The sequence below is a fragment of the Rhea americana genome, unplaced genomic scaffold (assembly GCF_003343005.1).
Source record: "Rhea americana isolate MKP2758 unplaced genomic scaffold, rheAme1 scaffold_36, whole genome shotgun sequence".
NCBI classification, from domain to species: Eukaryota; Metazoa; Chordata; class Aves; order Rheiformes; family Rheidae; genus Rhea; species Rhea americana.
The window spans coordinates 5899884-5919943 of NW_028186490.1; the positions used below are offsets into that span (position 1 = coordinate 5899884).

The 20060-nt window shown below is 37.1% G+C and overlaps 1 protein-coding gene across 1 annotated transcript in view; it reads left to right on the forward strand.

Annotated features, from left to right (window-relative positions):
* RET (ret proto-oncogene) overlaps positions 1-12072 on the forward strand; it is a gene marked incomplete at its 5' end in the record, with an annotated part of 84451 nt that extends 72379 nt beyond the window's left edge. Inside the window, 5 exons of the mRNA XM_085312190.1 lie at positions 386-456; positions 4699-4836; positions 6579-6678; positions 8520-8667; positions 10576-12072. Coding sequence (XP_085168316.1) covers positions 386-456; positions 4699-4836; positions 6579-6678; positions 8520-8667; positions 10576-10733 — 615 coding nt within the window. The remainder of the gene's footprint in view (positions 1-385; positions 457-4698; positions 4837-6578; positions 6679-8519; positions 8668-10575) is intronic.
* Positions 12073-20060: the final 7988 nt, after the last annotated feature.

Consider the following 20060-nt stretch of genomic DNA (forward strand, 5'->3'; position numbering starts at 1 on the left):
CCCAAGCAATAGAGGGGTATCCTGTTAGAAGAAAGGCGTTSATGTTTGAAGAATATAGCTCTCTGGATGAAGCTCTTTGGGAAGAGGGGAACTGAGTTTACCTGCGTTTAACTGGTGACCATCTGGAAAAAAGCCCTTATTGTTCATAATTAGATAACTTAAGTGTGTGAAATGAAATGAATGAGTGAAGTTCAGTGATTAGAAAGTTGTTAGAATTGTTCCGTTAATTATTTTATGCAATGTTAAGTCTTTCAGTCCATTGGAAAATATGAGAGGTATGCTAGAACAGCGAGTCTGTCATAGTTTTGAAGAAAAATGTATTGGTTTTCCACAGGGAAACTTAATTTTCTTACTAGTAATTATGTTGCTGTTTGTTATCTCCTAGGGTCGGATACCAGTCAAATGGATGGCCATAGAATCCCTATTTGATCATATCTATACAACACAAAGTGATGTGTAAGTGCAAATTCGTGTATTCCTTATAGTTTATGTATTTGTTTAAGGAGATGAGGGAGGAAGTACAGTAATATAAATGGAGGCAAAAGTGGTTACGCTTACATGGAAACAACACAGTCTGGATGGAATCACTCATTGGCAGTGATGGGATGCATGGAATTTTTGCTACTAAATTGAATCTAAGAGAAAGATTGACAGAGGTGTTTAGGTACATAATTCCATTTGAAACCAATGAGAGTTGGATCTGTAAGTGTGAGCTAATTGCCTTTGAAGATATAGACACAAATCATTAACCTTTGCTAATAATAATGGTTGTACCCAAACTGCCCTGTTCTTGTTCTTCATTTGTCTGCAATAATTGTTGGCAGACACAGAAGTGGAACAAGGGAAGAATTTAAGGTCTGGCCTCATTCCCCTTGAAATCGATGACATAATTCCAATTAATTTTAATGACAACCAGCTCAGACTTTGGGAAAAGACTCTGGTTCCAGTGGCAGGATGCCAGTTCGTTTRCGTGATTAGGGAAATTGAGTTCTTGAAGATGTGGCAAAGCCACCACAGCTAAGCTGGTTTCGTTACCTGATACACGGAGCAGGTAGAGGAGTGTTTGGATGCATTTAAGAGCTCCGCGGAGCACTCACTGGCTTCTTGCATGGCCTCCCTGTATCTCAGTCAGGCCACAGAGCTCTCACGCAGTTACCCCACAGTGGGAGAGGGCTTAATGCACAGAACTGCCCAAGGCGACGTTTACTGAACGCTGCATCTGTGTTGGGCTCAACTCAGGATCAGGTACTGCTGCTCCTTTCTCTCTGAGATGAGTAATGGTGATGACCAGGCAGACACAAAGTGCTATTTATTTAGGAGAAAAACCTCTAAGGGGTTGAAAAAGCAGCTACTTGTGCCTGATTTTCCCCAAGATACCATTTTGACAGCCTCCAAGTATCTCTTGAAAGAGRATCTGACTAAAGTAATGTTTTTGTTAAACTCAAATGGTGTAACACGTACAAATCTCAATGACATTCTTCTTTGGAGGACAACACTTTGATAATGTCCTGTTGCAGTAAGTGCAAATAGGAGCCTTTTGCTTTTTACCCTTCAAGTTATTTTTTGTTCACTTTGTCCTCTTTTCTCTGCAAGTCGGAATATTTTAGTGAAATAAAATATTTTGCTTGATTTCAAAATACTTGAGAATTTCATTTTGTGGGGTACTCCCATTTACTTTGTTTCATGTGCAATAAGAAAAAAAGATGTTACTCCTAGGAAAATACCACTTTTACGTAGGTCTTGTCTACAGGTTTTSCTGTGTCTCTTTTGCATCCTTCCTCAGAGGGTCTGTTGTGCTAACCTGTTTCTCTACAGTGACTTTTCCCAGAGAATTTTTAAACCTCTTAAAGAAAAAAAAGAAAAGAAAAGAAAGAAAGAAAAAGGGAAAAAAAGGAAAGAAAGAAAGAAAAAAAAAAAGCATAATTTCAATTTCTTCATTTTCTACAGAGCATGTGTCACTGTGATTTTGGGCCAGAGCAGATGATGTTGCCATATAATTGCCTCTTCTTTGGTTGCCGATTCTGTTTTAGATCTGGATCTGGCTCCACTGCTGCGCCTCCTTGCTTGTGTTCCTGCTGGGCTCCTGTTGAGCTCTGGAGCACCTCTTGCATGTGTGATGCAACACAGCGCAGAGACTGCCCAGCTGGTGTCCAGCAAGCTAGCTCAGAGCGCTGGGCAGCTTACTGGTGCTGGGCAGCTTTACTGCTGCCCAGATCTAGATCAGTGTGTAAGTGTATGGCTATGCTGATGTACCAGCTGCCTGGGACATACAGCAGGTATTCTTAACAGCGCTGYGCTGTGCGTTTGCGTAAGAGATCTAACTATCTGCCATAGTGCCTGGGACATGCTGGAGAGGTCACCTTCATTTTTCTTGTCATTACACATGTCAGTAATCTGTTCCCAGGCAGCTCCTTGTTTAGCAGAGTCTCTGCGGAACAGTACAGAGACGTACGTACAGAGCTGTGAAGGAAATGCTCTCCAGCACTGGGTTCTCAACTGCCTTTCCAACAGTGTGCAAACCAAAAAAATCATTTTGCAGCACTGATTGTTATTTTAGACAGTTGCACTCACTGAAAATATTTTAGGAAATATACTTCATTGTTGTGTGGTGACACAATTAGCTTTTCGGCGAACATACAATAACGTACTCAATGACCATTCCAGAATGCTGTTTTTCTGTGTGTTTCTGTTTTCCAGTTTCTTCCTTTTAAAGCCTTTCTGTATAGTTAGTGGTTAGCAGTGCTTAATAGCAGTACCACTTGCCAGCACTWACAAAATTCCTTTTTGCTTCAGAGGTTGATGACATCAGTGGAAAGCTAACCTACCTTCTTCCTGTTCATGAGTTCTTTTTTCTTTTCTGGCTTTTTCTGATTGCATATTTATTCATCAATAAACATAGCACAGTGGGATTTTTTTTCATCTCCCCTTTCTCCTCCCGCTGTACTTAACTTGTGTAATGATCTGAAAACATTTTAGCATTCTGTAGCATTCTATTCTAATATGCCCATTTAATTAAACAAGTGGAATTAGTTAAGAAATTAGTCATCTGATGCCTCCTTCTACATTCTGAAAAAATTCCTCTTAAACAAATGCGGTGGATTTTAAAAATAAAACCTGCAGCACAACAAAGTTTGTTTGACTTAATCATGGACAGAATAATAAGCTGATGGTAAAGCATAACTGGCTTAATAAAGAGCATGAGGAGGTATATTAATAAAGTATATTGAAATGTTATAAATATTTCTTAGCTTTCAAGAATGTGCAAATTAATTAAAAATGAATACAATGAATGGCATCAGGGAGAAAAGCTGCTACATACTATTTAAGACTGGTGAGACTGACAGTTCGACTTCTCCGCGCAGCCATTTTGCAGATTATATTGCTCTGCATTTGGGGTTACCATTTTTYGTCTTTAAAATGTGAGAAATACCAGTGGGATGTAATCAGAAAGAGCTGAGTGGGGTTTTTTTTGCTAAAATTTTGAGATGGGATATTTCAAAGGGAATTAAGACTTCTTGTCAGTTTGGCATTAGGTATATAACACTTCCAAAAGCCTTCTTAAAAGTGGAGTTTTCACGGAAATTACCCAACCATGAGAGTACAAAAGCTGACATCTCTCATAAATTATATATTATTTTATTTCCAGATGCATCCCTTTGAGCATCTTTGAGTAAAATACAGTGTTAGCTGGTTTCCTTCATTCTGAACGTCGAAATTTTGGGAAGTTCTATCAGTCAAGCAGATTTAGAATAATTTGTAGCTTTTCTCTGTCTGGAATAAGGCTTCCACTAAGGAAAAGAAGTCTTACCTCCCTTYTCCTGTCTTGCCCTTCCAAAATTGATGCATTTCATCTATCTAAACATTTCTGACCTACTGACCAATGTCTTTTTTTCTTTTGAGCTCTTCAGTAGCACAGGTTAAAAGAATCGTATTTTTTTTCTATTTATTTCAAAAAACAATTTCTTCTGATTTCTGTCCTATGTTAAACTTTAAACTATTTTTAGGCATTTGATATTTCCAAAATATATTATTTCTTCTTCTTCTGTCATAGCTAAGAAGTAAATTAAGTCGTGAATCACTGAGCATGCCAAATAGATTGGCTGAAATCAAAGATGTTGCTTGTGACTGAAATAAACCCCTCATGCATATAAAGAAACACAACCCCTTAGTTAAGACRGTAAACCTGGCCCTAGGAAACTGAGCCACCCTCTGTAAATTTAGACAATTCACTTTGAAGTGGACTATAAGGGCTAATTTAGGAGGTCAGTCTGCCCGTGCAGTCAGTGGAAGAGGAGCTCGCGGAGCAATGTTCAGGATGGGAAGCAGCCTTTGGGCTGCATCGGCACGTGAAGGACTCTCCCTTTGCGCTCTCGGGGAAGATGGGCCTCCTCAGGATACGGTTGGCCTTTGTAAATGGATCAAAGAAGGGCATTCCTCATCGCTCCTGTCTTGGTTCCTAATCTTTTTACCAAATGGGTGAGAGGCTTTGCATTACCTTTCCCCCCCAGGCTGTTTTTTCTTTTGTAGTATTTGGGAACAGGGATGGGCCTGTATGCCTCTGTAGAGCCCCACTACCTCTGGAGTGTGTTGAATTTGGTTGGACTCTTAAAATGCTAGACAGAGATTTGTTGGATGAAGGTCACACTATGCTCTTGAATCCTACTACTCTAAATGAAAGCTTATTTTCCTCTCTTTCAGGTGGTCGTTTGGAGTTCTGCTATGGGAGATTGTAACTTTGGGAGGTAATCCCTACCCAGGTATTGCTCCTGAAAGACTCTTCAACCTCCTAAAAACAGGCTATAGAATGGAGAGACCAGAAAACTGCAGTGAAGAAATGTAAGCCATTCTTATTTCAATCAGATTCRTGAAACACCTCTTGAAGGGGGAAAAAAAAATTTAAATAAATGCCATGTGATGTTCTTCCACACAGCTTGCAGTTGTAGCTTGGAAACGTAGTCAAAAGATGTAGTACTGAAAAGAATGTAATRAAAGTAGCAAATATGAAACTATAGGAGAATGACCTGCTAAATGCTTGCAGCTACAGCAAAAATGCTTGTAAGATCTATTGAATAGCGCACAAAGCAAAAACTGAAAACATAGACTGTGTATTCAAAACTTTTGGGGGCGGGGTGAGAGGATAGTTTCCTGAAACATACTGGAAGCTGAAACATGCAACAAAATGGTTGCACACTTTTCTGCAGGTGAGATAGATGTTCCGTCTGCTGCAGCTGTTGTTAATTGTGTAATTGTCCTGGCATTACACAGGAGAAGAGATACCTTGACCTCTGAAATCTGTACCCTATAAGACGGGAATACTCTTGACTTGATAAGCCATTGCAATTTCTCTGCTATTTTGAGACCGTTTATGTTTTATTGGCTTATTTATTAAAACATCTTTGATGGGAAATAGCTCGTCTCTATGGTTTGAGGATGAGGCTTGATTTTATGTTCAGCCTGCACATCTGTTTATGGCTAATTTATTAAAGTTACCAGGCTGGATTAACTATGAAGTCTCTCTTGACTTATTTTCAATATGAAGTATACTTTGGTCACATCTGGGCTGAGAGAATACAGCATAAATAATGTAATTATCATTTTTGTATACCATATACAGAGAGGGAAAAAAAAACTTACAGGTTTCTGTAATTGTTTGTTTGTTTCATCTCAACAGGGAACAAGACCTCATTCCTCCAACATATGTTATAATGCTGATACTTTTTAGGTTAGGCAAGCTAATGATGTCTGAGGTTCAAGCCACATCATGATTTTCTGATTGTTTTTTCTGTTTTGTGAAGACATTTATCTGACAGTTTTTGAAAGCCAGCTTTAAGGACCATTTTCTCTTAAACTGCATACTCCACGTTATCCAGTCAAATGGATAATGGCAAAAAAACTGATGCTCTTCAAGAGCTTGCTGTAGCTCTTGGGGCCAATTTTTCCCCAGTTAGGAACACTTCTGTGACTAGGTCACTTAGTCTTGAATATATGTGAGCCAGAAAAATAACGTRAACAGGGAATTAGGTTGGAGAGTCACACAACCAGAATTTAGAAATGTCAGATAGTCACTTGCCTATAAAACATGAATTCTTCTCCCTTTTGTTTCCACGCTGTGCACTAGAGAAGGCAAGGTGACTGTGGAAAAATTATTAAATTAAAGGCAGAATATTAATCACATTGAGRTAGACAACACTAGTGATATACAAACTTCTTCAAAGTCGTACGCAAACACAATCAATTAGAAATCTGGCATGCTGCCTACACGCAAGATAGTCCTTTGAGAAAATGAAAGTTATGAAAAAACCAAAGGCCCTGGTCTTTCAAGGAGAGCCAAGTGCTTCATCATTTAAACTCATAAAGAATCCTATAAAAATAAATGCCCGTTCTTGTGAATATCAGTTCTTGATTCAAGGGAATGTTGAACAAAAAAACAGAAATGCAGAAAAGATTTATATACTTGTGAGTGGCCTTCGTGCTACAATTGAACTTCTGTACTGCAAATTACTTGAGTAGACACATGCAAATATTGATTTTCTTCTTATTATTTATTTTTTTCCCCAACACATGGCGGGGTGTCACAGGTACAACCTGATGTTGCGCTGTTGGAAGCAAGAGCCAGATAAAAGACCAACATTTGCTGAGATCAGCAAAGAATTAGAGAAAATGATGGTAAAGAGTAGGGTAAGTGTGTGCAAGCTTGAGATTTTGAAAGTTTTCTGATCATATGAATTTGAATATACAGAAATAAGGATCTGTTGGGTTTTTTTAATAAGTAATTTAATTTTCATCAGGTTTTAAACCATGTAAATACCTAGTTTCTTCCAAATGCATTCAGCTTTTTCAAAGCAGCTCTATCTCATATAGTGGCTCTGGTGATTTCAGCTCTAAATTCATGAGATGAATTATCCTTAATCTGACTGGCTTCCTTAATCACAAAGAAATAAACTGCTGTGAAAAGTTACTCCTAAATTGCAATGCTCATGAGTGAAAAGCCTGGAAGAATGCAATAGTTCTTTGAATGTGATTTAATGATATGATGATAGCAACAGAGAAATGAGAGCTGTGTGATTCCACCAATCTGAGCTACTTTAAAGCTATTAGAATTCTGTAGAGATTTACCTTGGAATTTCCAGGCACCATATCACTCGTGGTACTTCTRCGGAGTCTCAGCTATGGCTTGTTCYTCCAGCTTGCTCAGCGATATCGTCTTGGTTTTAGTTACCCATCACACATGCCAGTGCATAAGCCCTAATCCCATGTGCATACCACACACGTACATATACAAATTGTGTCTTTTTTTCCCCAAAATTGACGCCTAGCTGTGTCACTAAATCTCTGACTGAACAGAGCTTCAGCTTGAGAATTCCCTCTCTGRCCCCATGAGAGGAGCATGCACAAATGAATATGTGCTGAGGTCTAAAAATGAGCCCAAGTTACATATATGTATAAAATGCATACAATGTTTGTGCGTTACTTGCACGTACACAGGTAATATTAGAAAAAATCTACTATTTCTAGATTTATTTTTGTTACAAATGGTAAATATCAGGTAAATACATCGGCCATTGTAAGATTTGAGAATGTGATGGCATTTAGTTTGGGTGCAAAACAGATTAGCAAACAAATGGGAATAATTGTATTCAAAATGTGAATGTGAAGATAAATTCTAAATTGATAATGGCAAAAGTCAGAGGTCTAGGCTGTACACTAAATTATATCACTCTAACCTGTTAAGTACTACTTTACAGCTGCTGTGATTCAGTATGGAAATGATCTGCGTATCCAGCGACAGACTTGTAATACAGAGGGTGGCAATGTTTCTGAAGTAATCATCGTAATTAAAACCATAGCCAAGCCTGAACAGAGCTTTATAGATTAGTCATTTCTTCTTGAGCTTCTGGACTAAAAAATATTTTTCGGTTCACAAATAAATTTGGGTAACTTTACCTTTTTAAGTAAACTTCCAAATGAAAAACCATTTTGAAAGGGAAAAGTAAAATTCAGAATAGTTGAAGATACATTTTCCTTTTTATCAAAGTCATTCAGCAGTATAGATGAAAACTTGTAAATTTTTATGGCTGACACAAATAGTTGGATTTAGAACAACAGCAAAGGCTTTGTTTGAAAACACTTAGCTCTAATTTCATATGCAATTATATAATAGATGGTATACAATGATAAGATCTAAATACCACTTTCTTCAGGCTTACATATATGTCAGGCATAAGAGGAACTGAGGGTCAAACAAATCAGTTAGCACAGCTCTCTAATTTGGCTAGCTTATTGCTGTGCAGAGTTAAGGGAAGTATTAATATGTATGTAGTATGTCTAGTGTTTAGGTAAATAAGATCCTTCCAAAGATGCCATGCTTGCAGAAAAGGAGAGGGTAATTGGATGCTGCAGGTACTATCAAAAGACAAATGCAGTGGAGTATCTAGAAACCAGATGCTTATTTAGCATTTATATCCGACCAGTAATACAGCCACTTACTTTAACCCAGCCTTTTTGTCTTTATTTCTTAGGATTACTTAGATCTTGCGGCTTCCACACCTTCCGATTCTTTACTTTATGATGATGGGCTCTCAGAAGAGGAGACACCACTCGTGGACTGTAATAATGCTCCCCTCCCTCGAACCCTCCCTTCCACATGGATTGAAAACAAACTCTATGGTAGAATTTCACATGCATTTACTAGATTCTAGCAACACAAAAAAAAAAAAATGATTTTTCTTCTGCACTGTTCTCAGACTCTGTAACCCCATTAGAGTATTCCTTGTCTGAATGAAGCCAATCAGAATTTGCTTGGAAGCTTCTTTTGGGTTTTTTGTTTGTTTTTTTTCTTTTGATAAGTGTCAAAGTTTGCATCAGGATCATCCTTTAGTCATTTTGCAGCTGTGTTTAAAATAAACATTTTTAAAAGGATGTGAAAATAAGTAAAATTACTAGATATCATCTAGATATATAACAAGAAAAAATCAGGGAAGTATTCTCAGGGGAAATATAAAATGCTAATGAATATCTAATTCAGCTGTCCCATTGGGGGGTGGGGGCTAGGAACATTTAACATACGTTAGATTCTGCACCTCTAAGCAGTAGACTGTTTTTTTTAATACCATTTGTGCCRCAGTTCAATGGTAGGACCCATTTGCAATATTTTTAGTTTATCAAGATAAATTCCTAAAGTTCAGTTGCTTGTTAATGCAATATGGATTCATAAGCTGAAATGTCTATTTAATGTGTCATAGAACGAGATGAGAGTATTATATACAAAAGGTACAAATACTGTATATAAGTATTATATACAGACTAAATGAACACATAAAGTCTTTAGAAAATTGAATTAACAATGGGCGTTTTGAAAATGCACTCAACTATTTTCACGTCCTTTGACTTGTTATGAAAATGTCAGTACTAAATCCTGATTGAATGATGTAGCAAGTGTTTTTAAGAAGAACATATGCTTTCATATTGTGATGGTGAGATGGACAGTAAAAATGGTTCTTGCCAAAACTCCTACATTTTGTCTCCTGATTAAATATTCTACTTGGTTTTAGATATTTACTAACATTATAGATTTTTTTTCTTCAAGCAGTATAACTTTTGAAAAGCTGGATCTTTTAAGTTAAAAAGTTGTCATTAAAACATAGCTTTGGGTCTGTTTTTGATCTGCACCCTGGCTATAACTTCCTACCTAAAATTCTCTTTAGTAGATTCCCCCAACTCAGGTTCACTTTGGGGCAGTTAGTGGCCAGATTCTCAAAAGAATGAAGTATCTGAAAATTTGCCATGAAGGCTGAGGGCAGAAGCTGAATGTTTAAATAATCAACAAAATCAGAATTCTGTTCTTTGGAAATATTGACCCTGCTATAGTTCTCTGCTTGTACAGCTGGATCAACATGGTGCTAAGCATTCTGTTTCCAATTTGGTGATCACTCRTGCCTAAAACCAAGAAGCTGAGACTCAATCAAAATATCAGGACAAGAGTGCTCAGGACTTTGTTGGACTTGACTCAGTTGTGCTGCTGAGATTTCCTAGAATTAAGCAGGGGATCCTTGATGAGGGTATGAGAGTGTCCCCAAAAACTCATTAAAGCCAAGGAAAGGCACCTGTTTAAGTAAATGGAAATACTCTCAGTCATTAGAGTGGACTTTGGATCCTGTCCCAATAAGGTTTATTAATGCTTGGAGCACTTCCTGTATAGCAAGAACTTCCTCTTGCAAAGCAGTATATTGCTACGTGATCACTGAAAGAGAAAGTTATGGAAATCTAGAGGCTCATCAGAAGAAAAATTATTAGCTTTTATTATGAAGGTGTGCACACGTGCATGCGTATACATACACACACACACACACACACACACACACACACACACTTTTTTAAGAGAGCACTTTATTTTTTCATAGTTTTTGTCTACAACTGAATTTGTGCTTCAGGGATTTTGAAACATCATTTATATCAATTGATTTGGGACAAAACCCAGGCTTAAAATATTGAAGGGAGTTTTGCCAAGGGCCTTACTGTCTGCACATGAAGTTATGGTTCTTCAGTGCAGAAAAAATTATCTGTTTTCATTTTTAGGCATGTCATACCCGAACTGGCCTGAGGAGAGCCCCGTTCCACTCACAAGATTCGATGGCACTAACTCTGTGTTTTCAAGATATGCAAATGATAGTGTATATGCTAACTGGATGGTTTCACAATCAGCGGCAAAATTTATGGACAAGTTTGATAGTTAAAATTTTCTTTGTGAAAGGTAATGGACTCACGAGGGGAACAAATATGCAAAGAATGGAAAGACCATTGTTTCGTTCTTTGTGCAATCAACAATACCTTTTAAATTGGCAAACTCTTCTACTGATAGTTTCTAAAGTATGTTTTTCATGCTGAAGACTATAATTGGTGATTTCCCCTTTCAGAAAACATATCAGGCCRGGTAAGAGTTGTAGTTCCAGTACTTCTTTTTAGACTGCCATTTTGCATATGGTTCCATTTGGAACTGCTTACTGCAAATGGCCTTGCACTTCATTCTCAATGTTTTTTCAATTAACCATCCTATATTACAGCTTTCTTGGATGGGAGAAGGTACTCGAACTGCTACTTTTATAGCGGCTGTTAGCATATGGACCACTTGATCTAAGTAGGAAGCACAAACAATACATGGAAGAGAGGGGKGAAATACGCTCCCAAATTACTGAGCTTGGTATCGAATGAGGAGGGTTACAATAATGTTGGCACTAAGGAAGTCTGTACCTTGGTTTGGAAGCAAACATTAAGTAACTCAATAGAGAACTTAAGATTCAACATTTGAAGTCTTGTAAAATGTATTGTCTTGTCTTAATGAGAAGAGAGTTTGTTTTATTAGTCTTAAACTACTCTTACCTTTAGCACAATGGAGATAAATTTGATAAAAGATAAGCTGTATAGATTGATGGGAATCAACCGTGCTCATCTGACACAATTTATTTTCTATCACATACGTCTTACTAACGTTAAAATGTACAATCTTGTACAATCGTAATTTCTCTTATGAGTTCAATACAGACTGTAGAGGATTCATAGTAAAGACATTTTGTTTGCAGTCATTTTCAGTGGGTTGGAGTCCTCCTCTCAGCTCAGAATTGGTGCACTGCCATACACAGGACACTGCCGTTGACATAGCTCTGAATAAACCTGTTATCTTGGAAGTCATGAGTAAGCAACACTTGCACAGCAAAACTGTTGTTAGTTAACCCATACAAATAAAATGCCTCTGAATTTGTTAAGGATAAAGTAAAATATAAAAATGTGCTACAACACTGACTTGATACTTAGGAAAATGATCTGCCTTTGGGTCATGCGTTTTATGTGGAACAGTAAATGATCAGCACTATTTTTGTCTTTATTTGTAATCTAATGTTGTTAAAGATAACTTTTCCTTTGCTAAAAAATATTGGGACATAAATCCTGAGTGACTCATTGTTAGCATTGTGATGGTTATTCTAAATAATCCACTTCTACCAAAGCTTGCTCCTGTCACTTACGATCCAGTTTAGCTGTTTTCATACGTTGTTTTGTGTGTCAACTTTGTTTCCATTAAAGTCTGTGATTTCAGAAAAAATGTGAGTCAGATTGCCAAAACCTTAACACAGATTTTTGTTTGACAAAAACTGGGATAAAAACTGCTGTGTTGGAATTCAGACAACTTCAACTGTCCTGCTTTTCATCAAGCACTAAGTAGCACGACTTTTCCTTTGTATGAACAATTACCATGTTGTGTAAAACTTACATACAGAAAGCACATATAGCTATGTATGCAAAAAGGGTTCAGTTGTGATATAGTGGTGATCTTCATTGGYGTGACACAACTCTCAGAACACTGTAAAGAATGCATACCTTTAAAATAAATGGCACTGAAAACTAAGCCCATTAAATGGGCTCTTTTTTTTCCCYCCGCATTGAGGTAACTATGAAAAAGGGAAAGAAAAAATGGCACCTGTGATAATTCTGTTTTGTCCATTTCTCTTCCTGTATTTTCTATCTGTAAATGAGAATTCTTTGACATTGGCAGTCAAGGCACCAAGATTTTCATTTATTTATTCTTTCTTAAATTAAGAATTTCTTTTGAGCAGCTATCTTCAGCAATGGTATTCAACTGGGAGATGMGAAGTACACAGCTTCTAATCTGAAAAGTCCTGTGACAACATTGTTCAACAATAGGTGAGTGACATTGTAATTAACACTGAAATAATCAGTGTAAGAAGAAAGTGTGTCATGATATTTCAGGCTTTCAACATGAGCCAAGGCTGTTTCAGTCATTAATTCCTATGGAAAAWTTTCAGTCATCATTATTTCATACATATGGACATTGGACATAGATTCGACATAGAAAATACATACACAATTCATAACTGCAGTTGTCATAACTTGCACTCTGAAGTACAGCTCATTAAATAATTCTTAACAAAGATTTCCCAATACAACAAAATTTTCCTGTACAATAGCACAGCTCTACCCATCCAAAGCACAACATTTTGTCTATCTAGAAGCTGTATCTAGAAGTAGATATACACTAGTAGATAGGTAAACACAAATGTATCTCTAATCTACACCCCGAAGAGAGAGTGAATGAAATATTTTCCAATATTTATCAAGTTCTTCAGGAAAGATTAGCTGTGAGCAGCATTTCATATGTTTCTCATTTCTAATTCCATAGGATAGCAACCTCTGTCTTCCCCTTATGATAGATGCATACATGTTTTTAATGCACTTTTGGAAGATGATAAYGTTTTTCATGGTGTGTTCTTTGATTTTGCTTTGTTTTATAAAGGATTGTATGATTTTTCTTAACAAATTTCTTGCTAAAACACATTTTTTGGGCTGATACGGAAACTCATTTTACTGATAACTTTCTGAAACGAATTACTTTCTCTAGCTGAGYGAAGACAATTACACCTTGCCTTAAGCTCAGCTGAAATAATTAGTTCCTTACTTAGAGCTAGTAAGCTAATAGAGCTAATAAGAGCTAATAACATTTCATAATAATCCAACTTCATCTCATCTGAAAGCTGTTTCGTATGCATTACAGGCCAATCCCAAATGGTATGGACAACTTAAGAGTATTGCAGTTGCACATTGCACGTCAGGAAATAATTTTCAAAGTTGCTCCATTAAAAGAATGCAAGAAGAGTGGGTTCATTCCAAGGTAGTTATAAAATTAGTAGCTTTTAAAATGAATGACTGTAATGGTTTTTGTCATTAGGCGTAAGACGGGACTTGATTCTATTCTTGCTGAAATAAGCAAATGTGTATTAACATACAAGACAACTGTTTTAAGCACTTTTTACTTTGCTACAAGAAACAAGCTTCCACTTAATCAGTTAAGCACGAAAACTTGTAGAAGTCAAAACCATTACACTGATAGTAAGTGATGTGCATAATTTGAATAAGTATAGTGATGTTTACAGTAGGTGTTTCTGGTAGGTGCGTGTCTACAGTGGGTGTTTTCTATCATCCGTATTCTGCAGGATCGGTTCCTCTGCCTTCCCACTCTTTAACTCTGAGAACTGACAAGCTCCTAACAAAGCAGGCAGGACACAGATGCCCTGTCTGCCAGGCACACGGACACAGCAGAGCCAGGCAGCACTGCAGTGGTCAGCGTAGGGCCTGCAGGGAGCTCGCAGGGAAGTGCAGGTCTAGTCTCATCATCTATTTAGATATATCCATTGCTGTTATGATAGGAAAGTACCTGATAAATAACAGGGTGATTTGTGTTTGCRTACACTCAGGGCTGTGATGTTATGAAAACAAAAAATTATCCTTACTTCTGTTGGGTTGTAGCTAACACATTTCATCCCATTAAAAGCTACAGCTATTAAAACTCCTTGGCACTTCTGACACTGGGTTCTCGCTGTTAACTATCTCAGTTTGTGACTTGTTCTAAAAGTGCAATTATCACCGGCTGAAAATATCTGGATTTTCAATTTCAACTTATTCCCAGCAACAAAAGGAAGGTTTAGAATGCCAAAATAAAACTTTGGCATCTTTAAGAGCTTCAGAAATGTGAACAAGATCCAATCTGTGTTTGGATACAGTAGAGGTAATTTGGGTAGAGCACACATGTATTTTCATAGGTTTTTGTCTTATATTGGTAAACATCTCATTTGAAACAAGAAAGTTTGGACTGCTAAATTTGAATTTGTGGCCCTTGTCTTGATATTTGAGGAATTCCTGAGGAAACTCAGTCAAGACCTGGATCTCTCTCTGATGTTGCACTCTCCAGGGTGAATTTTCAGCACTCCACAAGTCACGTAAGCACTTGTTAAAGTTCTTACGTAATGTTTCAGCTATTCAGCTTTGGCACCAGGGCTTTCCCTGCTTACATCATCTTAGTTGAAGGAGTTTGATGTGTATGCTGATTTACTATTTTCCACATTTGCTAGTTTCATAACTCCCTGCCAATGTAATTTTCTGTCTACATTTACAATGCTTTATTTTAGAAATTAAATCAACAGAAACTATTTTACAATCATATAGCATTTCTTAACTAAAAATCTTGGTTGCCTAGATTTGAGAATTTTTTAAAAGTTATTCTGAGGGGGAAAAAAATGCAATCCCACTTCTTGATATTTCAGATTTCATTAAAAGAGAAGTAATCCATAGCCCTGCTCAAATCAAAAACAAAACAAAACAACAACAACAAAAAAAACCTGGAGGATTTTCTGATTCTACTTGTATAGCAGAACACTGCCAAAAACAAGAATAACATCCAGGTATTCAGAGTATCTCATGTAAGTTCTAAAATAATKACAAAGATCTGGAGTAACTTCACATAGATGTTGCAATTCTACAACTATTGGGAATGAAAGTATCGAAAGGGCGGAATCCCAAGTCAGCAGAGAAGGCTGTATCGTTCCCTGAGAAAGCTGGCAACGGGGTCGTTCTTTAAGACCACTGAAAAGCTTGCAAGAGCATAATAGAAGTAGAACAAGCCCATGTAAATACATAGGGCAGATAAATACCAAATTTTCTATTTTTAAAGGTGTATGCTGCTGAAAGAATCAACTGGCAAGCTGACTGACTGTTCTCCAGGGTTTCTCCAAGAATTTTTTTTGGTCGGGAGTGTCAGCGATTGATTTGACACAGTGGAAGACAAGAATGATTCTTTCTGCTATAGGGTTGATTAAGTAACTGATAAGAGATTTTAGGGTTGAGTCAGGAAATCATTTAAACACTTAGCTGGTTTCCCTGCACAGAGCAGGTTTCTGAACAGTGGCCTGGTCCAGAGATTGTACATAGTTGATGCTATCATAAGGATTTTTATTTTAAAAATGACAGGTGAAAATCTCATTCAGTGTTGCTCTTCCAGGATCATTTGTTAAAATGAACTATGAAAATTAAATACTGATCAGAAACAGATGATGCAAGTTTTTATAAAAACACTACTGAAAATATGTTAATTTGTACTGAAAATCACCAGCTTTACACCACCAGCTTTACACCACCAGGCACAAAGATAATGTAAATAATCAAATTACATAGCAACAAGTTCTCATTAGAGATGACTTTTTAACCAAAAAATGTTTATTAAATCATTTTAATTTGCTTAACTGAGTCTTCCATATGGTTTACTAAAATTACTAAATTTTAAATAAGTATTTTGAAAAGCTTAGCTTTAAATAAGAGACTATTTGTAAGAGTTACTGTTTTAAATGATAATGAYTTGTGTATTAGGCAACAGAGAACACTAGTCATAGCTCTGTTAGACTTGGAAATACACTAGTATGAAGACTAGATATTATCTTTGTTGCTATAAAAGGCTTTAAAAATATGGTAAGGGTCTTTCATGACAAGATTTGGACATTGGTCAGAGGATCAGAGGGAGMAGGTATCATACCTTATATTATTAGCTGTATAATCCATATTGCAACAGAAAATGCACAAAAGTATCGCACACTCCCCCCAGCAATTAAGTGGCCTTTCTTCATGGGAGTGTCACAGGTGAGCCAGAGTGAGCGACAAGCCAGAGTGGATCTGGATGCTGGAGTTTGTTTAAGAACCARCAAGATCAGAGCTTTTAACCTCCTGTTTGATTATCTCACCCGCTCCCCACTCGCAGCGTTATGCTCACTGCATCTCAATTTCCCTCCGTGGCGGGGAGATCGCTGCTGGCCTGGGAAGATGGGGCAGACGGTGGTGCGGGTTCGTRCGGTGCCACTGCTTGTGCTGTTACCTGCTGAGGTCCCTGGTGTTTGGCTCCACACAGCTGGATCTGATCGCAGGGTCTTCCCCCACTTCCAGTATCTTTCCTCCAGCCACAATCTTCACTTTCTTCTCTCTGGCCCCTTTCTTCCTTCCAAAATCACTTCCTTCTGGGACCCCTTCCTTCCAGCACTCCCTCTTGAATCCCAGCACCCAGTTTTTCCTAATCTAATGTATGTGCGCAAGCACAACACATGAGCAGCATCCCAATTGTTGGTTGTCTCGTGTCTCTTTTTTAATTGCAGGATTCAGGATGTGCCACTTTAATTCGGTTGTTATCAAAATGTACAACCAGCCCACACCAGCTGCATCCAGCRTGTAGTGGGCTCATGCTTAAGAGTTCAGAGTTTCAATATTGAACATTTAAAACCCCCTCCCACACACACACACACATATCTAGCGGCAGCCTGTTAGCATCCACAATTGAAGTAACTTTTTCAGCTAAAACACTTGGCCAAATTTTATTAAACATAAATGTCTTTATTATGAAGGTCCTTACATTTTCAGTACGCTGGAGTGGCTGTAACACAACCTGCAATTAATCGCTCAGTTTCTAAGATGCATGAGTTGCAGAAACACAATCAATATTTTTTAAAAAAAACTTTTTTCTCTGCGTTTGTTCTTTCATAGATGTAATGTGTTTATTCAATAATATAAATCATTGCTAGTCTAGCAATGGTAACTGGAACATTCTTGCAATTTAAATTAAGAGTGAAAGATACCTTTTAAAAAAAAAATCAGGGAACAAAAATGTCATTTATAAGTATTCAATTCCTTTCAAYGAATACTCCTGAACTCATATATTCCTTTATTTAAGAGTAGTAGGCTGGCAGATGAATGACAAGTCTTTGTCATTTTTGTTCTAAAAAAAGAAGCAGGAAAGGAGAAGCAGGAACAAATTTTCCTTGCTCTTGAGAAGCTGGAACATAATCAAGAAACTTTCAAGGCATCTTGCTATTCAGCTGTCCTACGATTGGCTCTAAATTGCATTTCTAAGGTAAAATCTTGCTTTGAATTAATTTGATGTGGATCTCTTTTATTTAGATGTGTGAGGGGTGTTAAGATTTTTACAAAACAACAGAAAAAGAGGTTTTACAAAACAACTAAGTCAAAAAGAGAAGCTTGTGAGACAGTTAGAAAGGCAGTGCAGGAACATTTGAGCCTGGCTTTATAGGTTAAGTCCATCCTCACTTGGATATTACAGCAAGTTGAAGTCTCAACAGTGTGTTTAAACGCATTTCTCAATCAGCTGCCATTTTTATGCACATATGATGAGATACTGATTTCCATGAAAATCTAAATACATGTGATGCAGTGATTTCAGCTGTTAAATTGAGATATAATGTGGGTAGTTTCTAGGTGTATTTTGATGTTGTGTGGAACCCAAGCAGGTTCTCTCTTGACAATGGAATAGTATATCCTATATTCCTTGAAGCCCTATCTTACACTGTTTTAACACTGTGATTAAATTTTCAACCCTTGGCAGTTAAGTACTACTACTGATAAAGTCTTAGTGTGAATTTATTATTTACATTTCATATTATGGAAGCTTTAAAAGATTGAAAACATTCCACTTAACATTTTGAACATGCAACAATGAGTGGTACAAGCAACACCAGGAACACTACAGCTTAGTTTGTAAACGAACCGATTGGAGTTTGGACTCAAAGTTTGTAGGCAGTTGCAGACAAGCTTGTAGCTAACAGCAGCCAAAAGCTGGAAGGGAGTAGGTGAATATTGTCAAAAACRGGCCAGTACTGTACAGAACAAGGCCTGGCATTTCTAATACGTCTTAGTGAAGACACAGTAAGTTTCTTTGTCTTTGGTCCTGTCTGTTGTACAAAAAAAGAACAACAACTGTTGGGTACCAGATGTTTACTAATCGCTCAACATGGATGATAGTCTCTATACTGTACCTCTTTGTAGTTTAGYCTTTGCTTTGTGTGGAAGACAGTGGATTTTTTTCTGTCTCCTGGGTAAGTGCAGTAGCTACAACGCCAACTATGCAGTAAGGCACATTAAATACTGATATGCTGAATACTTTGTATTAAAAATGAAATATCTCATCCTAAAGCACAATTAATTCCCTTGGTAAAGATACCGTATTTAATTTTGATATTTAATATTTATTGTAATAGCTTAAGCTTTGGTACCTAAGCTTTAAGCATGAAAAGGAACCTAACCAGATAACTAACCAAAAGATCCTGATAATTTATATTGTTACCTTCTGAGTTAACTACGGTTCACCACAGATCGTGTGGCTTAAATCTTCTTTTCATGTATTTTGTTTCATTCTAGATTTGCCTCATGTATGGAATAAGCAAACTTCTTTCTCAACGGCATCTTCAAAGTGAATTCTACTCTTTAAAAGCTAAAAATATATATTTTGTAGATAGGGTTGTTATAAAATTTATTATGCTGTAATTTTAATGGGTTACTGTTCTGTAATTCTGGACAAGAAAAAAAAAGTGTATCACTTTTGGTATGTTTTCCTTGGCAGTGAGCACTGTCTTTTAGTCAAAGTCTTTTTAATTTGTTTTCCATTTCAGGTACAGAATACAGGTGCTGGAACCTTCTTTCAAAGCGGCTTTGTAGTCAGTATATTTGTGACAGAATTGTCTATTCTTTTTAGAAAAATGCCTGCAGCACTTCTTGGTGTCATTAGAAGGAAGGTATATAATAAAGGCATCTTGGAATCTTTAAATAAACCAATACAGAAAGTCAGCACTACATATTTAGACTAAATTCTATAATGTTCTTTAATGGTTATTCTGGTGTGAATATTGAATAATGCAGTTGAAAACAAATGGTGGAGCCCTTCACCATATGACCCGTTGTGCCTGCCAGAACAAGTAAGGCCACGTGGCCAGGAAAATGGTCAGCTACTGTTGCAGAGTATTGCATATTGCTTTCAGCTGGAACAAGGAGCAGCATCTGGGCAATTAATACARCTCTTTGGAACTACTGCTGTACATTCCTGTTCGCCTGCAGCATGAAAACCTTTATTTCTCACATAGTACTGTTTCTGGAACCCATTTTCTACCATTAAAGAGCTCGGCAAACATTGGTTGCTAACAGTAACTACATATTGATTTAAAAAGATAAGTTATTCTAAGAAATTGCATCCCAACTATTCTAATACATTGCTCTGTAAGCTTCTGAAGTTGCTAAAGTCATACTATTGATAAAGTTAAACTCAATTGTCACTACTCATGAAGAATTAAGTGGACTGTAATATGCATTCTTGTCACCAGAATGAAGCCTTTTCAGAAAGAAGAAAAAGTTATTCATTCTTGTTTATACTACCTTACAGAGTGAACTTGGAT